Genomic DNA, 9,269 nt, shown 5'->3' on the forward strand with positions numbered 1-9,269 from the left:
GAGGTAAATTCATTCACCTATCAAATTAATCAACTAATGCTGAAGAAATGCCATTCCACTTCATAGCAGTAACACTTGTAAAGATTGCAGAGAACAGATGAGACTGGGCAAGTTTACTGGGTACAGGGACATATCTAAAGCTTTGAAATAACTTCATGCATGAATGAACAAATAAAGAAAACTTTGTATGACATCAAAATTAGTGATGGATGAAAAATATGGAAGAAAGAAAATTATTTTTCTCTCCTGAAAACTTATCTTGAATGTTGAATTGTGTCATTTAATATTCACAAAACAGAATAAGCAATGCTGCATGAAAGTGATTTACAATGCTAGAAACAGAACAGGTAAGCGCGCTTGCAGTTTACAAAGAAGTCCCATCTGTAGTCTCAGTTCATAGGTTTGAGGCAGGAGATTATGAATTTAAGGCAAGTCTGGCTACATAACAAGACTAGTCTCATAACAAATAAAATAAGTCATTTCACACAAGTATTGCTTTATATGAAACAATGTAGACTTAAAATAGGAATGTGGTAAATAAAATATATCCAATAATAGAGTATTTAGATTCCTACAGAAAATCATTATAGCAGACAGGAAATGTATTGCAACACAAATGTTGAGATTAGACTCAAGTTGTCTTTCATCTATCAGAAATGTCCTTGTGTGCATGCCAGGAACACATTACTCTGAACTATAGAGTTGTCTCCAAAAAGTATAAAGGTTTGTAAAGATGAAAAGAATTAAAATAGAGAAATTTTTAAAAATGTAGAGGAAAGCACTATACATGAAAATCTTTTAGAGAGCTACACTACACTGAAAGTAAGTTCTCAAGTATTTCCTTGTTTCAGGGAATATTCAGCAGACAGAGACTCATGATGAAATATAGGAGAACATGATGAAGAAAATGAAGTCATCGTTATGAAATGAGGTAAGAACAGAGGTTTTTTTTACAGTATTTTGTTTGATTTACCACAAAATCAATTTTAAACAATGATAGCAACAATGATATTTAAGTATATATGTCTAGCCAGGTATTTTATTTATTAGATACATAATGTATACCAGTATGTCTTAATATTTATATATAGTAAAATGATTACTACAATAAAGAAATTTATTTTATGTATCATCTTCTATTTGTTGTTTTTCCATTTACTGCAAGAGTACATAAAAATCTCCTCCCAAAGTAAATTTTAGTAAACAATACAACAGAATTAAGTATACTTTAGTTAATATAGACACTCCCCATTAGTTATCTAGACTTATCCTATGTAACTACAAATTTCTACTCTTTGAAAATATTAGGATTACATAGACTATGTTACAAATATAAAATAATGTGTAATATTATTTATGTTTATGTACACATTGTGTAATAATATCCAGCTTTATAAAAGGGACATTGCCACATCGACGTCTATTACATCATAGATGAATTTGAAGAATATTGTGCTAAGTAAAATAAGCTGGGCACAGGTAACAAGTTCATTTTTTTTTTAGCAATATTGATTTCTTATTTCTTCATCTATTTAGAAAATGTCTTTAGAAGCAGAGACTATTATGAGAAATTCCACATCAGTAACAGATTTTATTCTTCTTGGATTGACAAATGACCCACAATGGCAGCTTGTGATTTTCACATTTCTTCTTATTACCTACATGCTAAGTGTGACTGGAAACCTCATCATCATCATCCTCACCCTCTCGGATGCCCATCTGATGACACCCATGTATTTCTTCCTTCGCAATTTCTCATTCCTAGAAATATCATTCACATCTGTCTGCATTCCCAGATTCCTTGTCACTATCGTGACAGGAGACAGAACCATTTCCTACAATGGTTGTGTGGCTCAGCTATTCTTTTTCATTTTCTTGGGAGTAACAGAATTTTACCTTCTGGCTGCCATGTCCTATGATCGTTACGTGGCCATCTGCAAACCCCTGCACTACACAACAATCATGAGCAACCGTGTGTGCATTCTTCTTGTCTTTAGCTCATGGTTTGCAGGATTCCTGATCATCTTTCCACCAATTATCCTTCTGCTACAGTTAGACTTCTGTGCCTCCAATATAATTGACCACTTCATCTGTGACTCTTCTCCAATTTTGCAGCTTTCTTGCTCAAACACTCACTTTCTAGAACTCATGGCATTTTTGTTAGCTGTGGTAACCCTCATGGTCACCTTGACATTAATTATTCTCTCCTACACAAACATCATTCGGACAATTCTGAGAATTCCTTCTACAAATCAAAGGAAAAAGGCCTTTTCCACTTGCTCCTCCCATATGATTGTTGTCTCCCTCTCCTATGGCAGCTGCATCTTCATGTACATTAAGCCTTCTGCAAGGGAGAGGGTAACTTTAAGCAAAGGAGTAGCCGTGCTCAACACTTCAGTGGCTCCTCTCCTGAACCCCTTCATCTATACACTGAGGAACCAACAAGTGAAGCAAGCCTTTAAAACCATGGTCCAGAGAGTCCTCTTTTCCTCAAAGAAATGAACATGATCATGAGGAAAAGGGACTTCTGAAGACAGAGCTGGATGAAAATCTCTGTCCCTCTCCACATGGATTCTTTCCCAACAACTATTAAAATGTATTAAACTTACTAATAAGCTGGAGCAAAAATGTGTGTAAAGAATAAATAGAAATACAAGATGAAATGTATTGGGTGTTTTAAATTATTTTTCTAAGGAAAATATAATTAAAGGTATATAAAAATTTATGAAATTTATTTTATTCTTTGGTACCATCTCTTAAATGACAGATTATTCAACTGAAAATGTCTATATTTCTACTAATCATATTTTAAAATGAAAATCATGACTTCTACAGGTCCATTGTTATCCTGACTTTACATTCATATTCTTTCCACTGGTATAATTGTCATTCCCACTGACATGCCACTGAATGAACAGAAAGTGTTGAAGTGTGTACAACAGTGGAATGCTGCCTTTATGTTGATTAGCCTGGAAATCACAAATGCTGACTACTAATGTCTTAGACTTTTTCTATAATTCAACATGCAATAATGTCTTTCTATTTTTTGTTGTCTCCTTTACAGAGGTTTTCTTCCCCATAGGCTCATAGTCAAGACAATGACTTTTAGAAGTAGCCAAGAAATGAAAATAGTGTTCCAAGGTTGGTCCTGTGCCTAATGAGTCCCTCGGGTCCTGTGCTTCACTACGAGTAGTTATCTTGGGACAGAAGCTATGAGTCTGACTAGATACCAGGTACATGATTTGATTTTTAGCTTCTTGATTTTTAGCTTGATCTGAATGACAGGTAAATGTGATGAGCTCCATACATTTCCTATGTGAATTCAAGAATTATTCTCATGAACAAGAGCGATATGAAGCTCTGATTATTTCACTGTACTCCTATGGAATGATGTACACTTCATTCAAGTATATTTTAAATGTGTAATTATAAAACAGTGATTAAGTGATATTTTATTTGATTATAAATTCTTTATTGAGGCAATTTATAAAGAAATGAAACTATGTAGTTAGCTTTAAACGATAAAGGAAGTAAGCAGAAATATAAAATGAAAATCCAAAGTGTTTGGAAAAAAGTATAAAGATTAAGTAAATGAATGTAAACTATAAACAGACAGGAGAGAGAACATGAGATAAGAGGTGAATGGAAAAGGAGAGAGTAAGGGAAAATTTATCCTCTTGATTAGCAAAGCTTATCTGAAGACATCAACTCCAATTTAGGAAAACTGAAAAAAAAACTTACAGACAAACTGCTGTTCTGCATAAGTTCAAACTGCCTGGATCCATTAATACAGAAGTATTTTCACTTTTCTATTATTTTCTACTTAAAGATTTGTAAAAATTTGAAAAGGAATCTTGCAAATAATCTGAGATACTGAAATACTGATAAAATTTTGAGTAATATTACTTGTGTGATTTTTTTTACTTATATTTCATTGTCAGTAAGATCTTATTGATTATAACTGTTTTTCCAGCCAAATACCCTGTTACGATCTCAAGGAATACAATGCTGTAGATCCACAAATATATAAAATATTTAGACACTAATCTATGTTATCATTTTCTGTATTAAATACAAATAAAATTATTAGTGTAAGTTACAGATTACCAGAGTTTATACGTACATGCACTTAGAGGTCACATTGTGGCTCCATCCACAGAGGCGAGAAATACAAGAAAACACAAAGACGCGTAAAGTTGACTGTAGTCAATTCTGTGACTGTGTAATAATTCCAGTCCTGTTGCTACTTCGGTATGCACAAGCATAGACGAGTACCCCTTAGAAGTCTAATTCTCTCTCCACAAGTTATTACAATAATTTATTACCACAGTAAAAAAATGATCTTTAATTTTTACTTCATCTCATTTTCATCACATAGGATATGTACAACAAATAAAATTACATATCAATAATGTGTTTAGAACTGGAAAAATGAGTCAGTTTGTAAAGGGTTTCTCATTCAAATATGAAGAACTGGGTTTGGATCCCCAACATCTATGTAAAAACCAAGGTGTGATGGTATGCACCAGAAAGCCTAGCACAGGAATGTGGGCATAGGAGGAGGATCTCCGGAACTGGTGAGTTCCAAGTTTAGTGAGAAACCCTGTCTTAAACAAGATAGAAAGCAACAGAGGAGGACACCAAACATTAACGTTTGGCCTACACACACACACACACACACACACACACACACACACACACACACGTGCATGTGCCCCCTATGCACATATAAGCATGCACCACACAAACACACATGACCAGGTATACATTTATTAATAACATTTTCACTCAACAGCAAATTTTTAGTAGTTAATCTTTGAAGAGTCAAATGTTATACGAAAGTTTTTTACTGTATGGGTGCTTAATTAAAAAAACACAACAGTCACAGTTTAGAGATGCAAACGTAAAAGACAGATTTTATCATAAAAAAATTAAAAATGCTATCATTAATTAGCTGCCACCATAGGAGGACTACAATATGAAAATAGGTTATACCTGTGAAGGAAAAGCAGACTTCCTTACTTGAGAAAGAGTTCTTACAGAAGGTAAATTGACAAAGACAGAAGAAAGAGCTGGAGTATATGAATCTGTCTGGTACCTTATTCCCCTAAATCATCATAAACACAGTAGCTAATAAAACATGCTCTGATTTCAACAAAACCATTACAAATGTCACAAAAGACATCAGCACCAGAGCCAGACATAACTAGGAACTGGAGCTCTCTGACCAGGAATTTAAAACTATGATTACTAGTTTAATACATTAATTGATTAATATGGCAAGGTGCTCTGATGGGAAAAGTAGATGACATGCAATTATCTGCTAACTAGTATAACTAGAGGAATGAAATGAAAGAATCAAAATGAAATGCTAGAAATCAAAATAAATTAGAAGAATGTCTTTGATAGGTACACTGGTTGATCAGATGTGAAAAAAAAAATGAGTCAGTAATTCCTAAAGGCAGCTCAATGGAGATGTGCCAAACAGTATTTTTTTTTAAAGAAAAAGTAATGTTAAATTAACAAAGCAGGACTTTCCAAATTAAGCTTCCAAATATTAATTTGGAAGGGCATTTCAAACACTGGAATACCAAAAGGGGAAAAGAAAAAACATTTGCAAATATAATGGCATTCAAAAAATTTTTAATTGATGACAAAAAAAAAATGAAACATGGATTCAAGCAAACTAGAGCAGAGTACACACCAAATTGGATATGTTTTGATTGCAACCATGAATGTCAGTTTCAAAATCAGAAAAACAAAGATAAAATATCTAAAACAAAAAAAAATCCAGGTACAAGAATGGCAGGTTAGAAAAACAAAAGTAAACTCACAGAACAGAGAAAATACATAGGAAAGAAAATGTAAAGTGTTGAAAAAGAAAGGACACTAAGTTCTATCAATTTCATTTATTCTTCAAAGGGATAAAAAAATACAGACTTTCTCATACAAACAAAAACTGGGTGGATTTGTTATAAGTAGATCTGACCTATCAGAAATGTAAAATGTTCTTCAAGCACAAGGAAAATTGTACAGATCAGAGACTCCATTCTACATGAAGAAATGTAGCTGAACAATAAATGAGTTTTCTTTTAAAACATGTTTATAATACATGTTCATTTTACTTTATATGTGAAGGTTTTGCCTACATGTATCTATGTTCACTGCATGCATGCCTGTGCCCAAAAAGGTCAGAAGAGGGCATCAGATACCCTGGAACTGGAGTTATAGATGATTGTGAACTACCATGTGTGTACCAGGGCTCAAAACCTGGGCCTCTGCAAGAGCAACAAGTGCTCTTAACCACTGAGCCATATCTCCAGTCAAGTATTCTTAATGAACCAGGAAAACAAATACTGTTCAAATAATATACTAGTAACAATTAATTAATAGCAAAGACATGAGTATACAAAATGCATGACATCAGTGTCATAAAAGTCAGAGTATATTGTTATAAAATGCCACTCTACATGAACAGGTAGAGTATAGTTTGAAATTGGCATAGATTAGTTTTATAATGTATATTGAAACTATCTAGTAACTGTTTAAAAAGTTAAATATACATCTGATATATTAAAATGGGTGATAAAAGAAAATTATATAAATTTATTATTAAGAATGTGAAATATTAGGAATGTAAAATAAGAATTCAAAATAAGTAAAAAAATATAAATATAAAAGATATCTGAATTATAGCAAAAAATACTTTAAATGTGACTAGTTGGACTGTATAAATTAAAAGGCTGAGATTATAAAGGGAATTAAAAACCACACCATCAAAAACTAAATTTAATGAAGACCACATGAGAATAGGAAGAAACAAAGTGCTAGAGAGGCCCACAGAAATCCACAAAGATACCCCCACAACAGACTGCTGGCAATGGTCGAGAGACAGTCCGAATTGACCTACTCTGGTGATGGGATGGCCAAACACCCTAATTGTCGTGCTAGAAACCTCATCCAACTACTGAGGGATCTGGATGCAGAGATCCATGACTAGGCCCCAGGTGGATCTCTGGGAGTCCAATTAGCGAGAATGAGGAGGGTTTATATGAGAGAGAATTGTTGAGACCAAGGTCGGATAAAGCACAGAGACAAATAGCCAAACAAACGGAAACACATGAAATATGAACCAATGGCTGAGGGGTCACCAACTGGATCAGGCCCTCTGAGTGGGTGAGACAGTTGATTGGCCTGATCTGTTTGGGAGGCATCCAGGCAGTGGGACCGGGTCCTGTGCTCATTGCATGAGTCGGCTGTTTGAAACCTGGGGCCTATGCAGGGTCCCTTGGCTCGGCCTGGGAGGAGGGGACTGGACCTACCTGGACTGAGTCCACCAGGTTGATCTCAGTCTGTGGGGAAGGCTTTGCCCTGGAGGAGATTGGAATGGGGGGTGGGCTGGGGGGAAGGTGAGGGGGGCGGGAGGGGGGAGAACAAGGGAATCTGTGGCTGATATGTAGAACTTAATTGTATTGCAAAATAAAAATTTTAAAAAAAAAACTAAATTTAAATATAAAGATACAGCTAGGTTCCAAGTAAAGGGACAGATAGCCCAAAACAGAGCATATAAACCATACCCAGGGACAGAAAAGATGTAAGAGCCTGAGGTGGTGGATGGCTACGAGGGAACGGTGTCTTCCGGACAGAGCAGGGACATGTACAGATGAAGTCACAGTAGCTGTGACACTGTGTTCAAGACTTGAGCGTGTCTAAAACAGATCATATCTCAGTACGGAAAGGAGGATCTACTGAGAACTGAACACTGCTAGGGGAGAAACAGTCAATTTTCTCTAAAACTGTAGGCCCTCATAAGGCTACTACTCCCCAAGAGAAGACCACTCACACGAGAACATTTGCTTAGCATAAATCGGCCTCGAGGGGGAAAAAAATCACAAAGCTGGATGGAAAGATAAAAAGTGGTGAGTCCAGGAAGTGTGGAAAGGACGAATATGATCAAAACATACAGAACAAAATTCTCAAAGAATTATTTTTTAAGTAAAGGAACAGAGGGCCTAGGGATACAGCTCAAAGGGAAAAATGTTTGTCTAACATACAAAAAGCCTTGGGTTTCAGCGCACTGCATAAACTGTGCACTGTGGTATACATCTGTAACCCAAGCCCTTGGGAGACAGAGGCAAGAGAATCAAAAGTTCAAGGTCATTCCCAGCTACATACATAACAAATTGAGACAGAATTTCTCAACAAAATATTAGTAAATCAAGCTGAACAGTACCTAAACTAAACATCTATAGTTAGTCTAGTCAAGAATTTGAAAATTATTTTAAACAATTTGTCACATCACTGACCTCGAAAATAAAAATTATGTGAATAATTAAAAATTATTGTATATCAAGTGAAGCATTCCTTTTAGAAGATTTGTTTAATTTTTTTTCTTTTCTTGTTTAATTTTTCCCTCAGCCCTGAAAAAAATGCATTTGAGTAACATTATACAGACTGATCAGGTTATAGGCAGGAATATATATGTATATATACATGTATGTAATAACAATTAATTAAAAAGAGGCCATAAATTTGAAAGAGAGAAAGGAGGAGTATATGAGAGAGTTTGGATGGAAAAAAGAAAAGGGAGAAGTGATGTAATTATATTCCATCTCAAAATAAAAGAGATAGAAAAGTGGGAAAAGAACTAGTTAAGAAGGAGATTGATGGGAGTTGGAGGGGCAATAAAGGGTTACAGTGGATGAACACGATTGAAACACCGTCCTGTGTAAAAGTGTCACAACAAAGCCCATTATTAAGCATAGTTAAGACACACTAGTTTAAAATACTAAAATTTTTCAACGAGAAAAATAATAAACATTATATAAACTAAATGGAGTTTTATTCATCCACAAATTAAAACGAAATTCTGTCATTTGAAGAAAAATGAAAGATTGTGCCACTCATCTTATTAAATAAAGTGTGTGAGATTCAGAAAGACAAATACTATATATTTTTCCATAAACAGTATCTAGACATGTGTGTGTGCGTATTGCATGAGTGTATGTGTGTATTGTGTTTGTGTGTGTGTGTGTGTGTGTGTGTGTGTGTTAGGAATGTAGAAAGACTGTGACTTGAAAGAGGAAATAGCATAAAGAGAAGGTAGAGAAGGTATTAAGAGCTAAGAAAGATAATGTATCACACTTCTTTTCACAGATCTAGATTTAAATGTATATAATATATATTGTGCATACATGAATATACACATAACTACAGATATACATATCTATACATACATACATATACATGAAAGCATAAGGACTATTTGT

The 9,269-nt window shown here is 34.5% G+C and overlaps 1 protein-coding gene across 1 annotated transcript; it reads left to right on the forward strand.

The window, feature by feature from the left end:
• Nucleotides 1-1,539: 1,539 nt before the first annotated feature.
• On the forward strand, nucleotides 1,540-2,502 carry LOC131894924 (olfactory receptor 6C75). The gene has a single exon (XM_059245291.1). The coding sequence runs from the start codon at nucleotides 1,540-1,542 to the stop codon at nucleotides 2,500-2,502; it is 963 nt and encodes a 320-aa protein (XP_059101274.1).
• Nucleotides 2,503-9,269: the final 6,767 nt, after the last annotated feature.

Source organism: Peromyscus eremicus, chromosome 18 (genome assembly GCF_949786415.1).
Source record: "Peromyscus eremicus chromosome 18, PerEre_H2_v1, whole genome shotgun sequence".
NCBI classification, from domain to species: Eukaryota; Metazoa; Chordata; class Mammalia; order Rodentia; family Cricetidae; genus Peromyscus; species Peromyscus eremicus.

What these genes read in the sequence shown, in the direction of transcription:
- LOC131894924 (XM_059245291.1), top strand. Translation starts at nt 1,540, where the DNA reads ATGTCTTTAGAAGCAGAGACTATTATGAGAAATTCCACATCAGTAACA.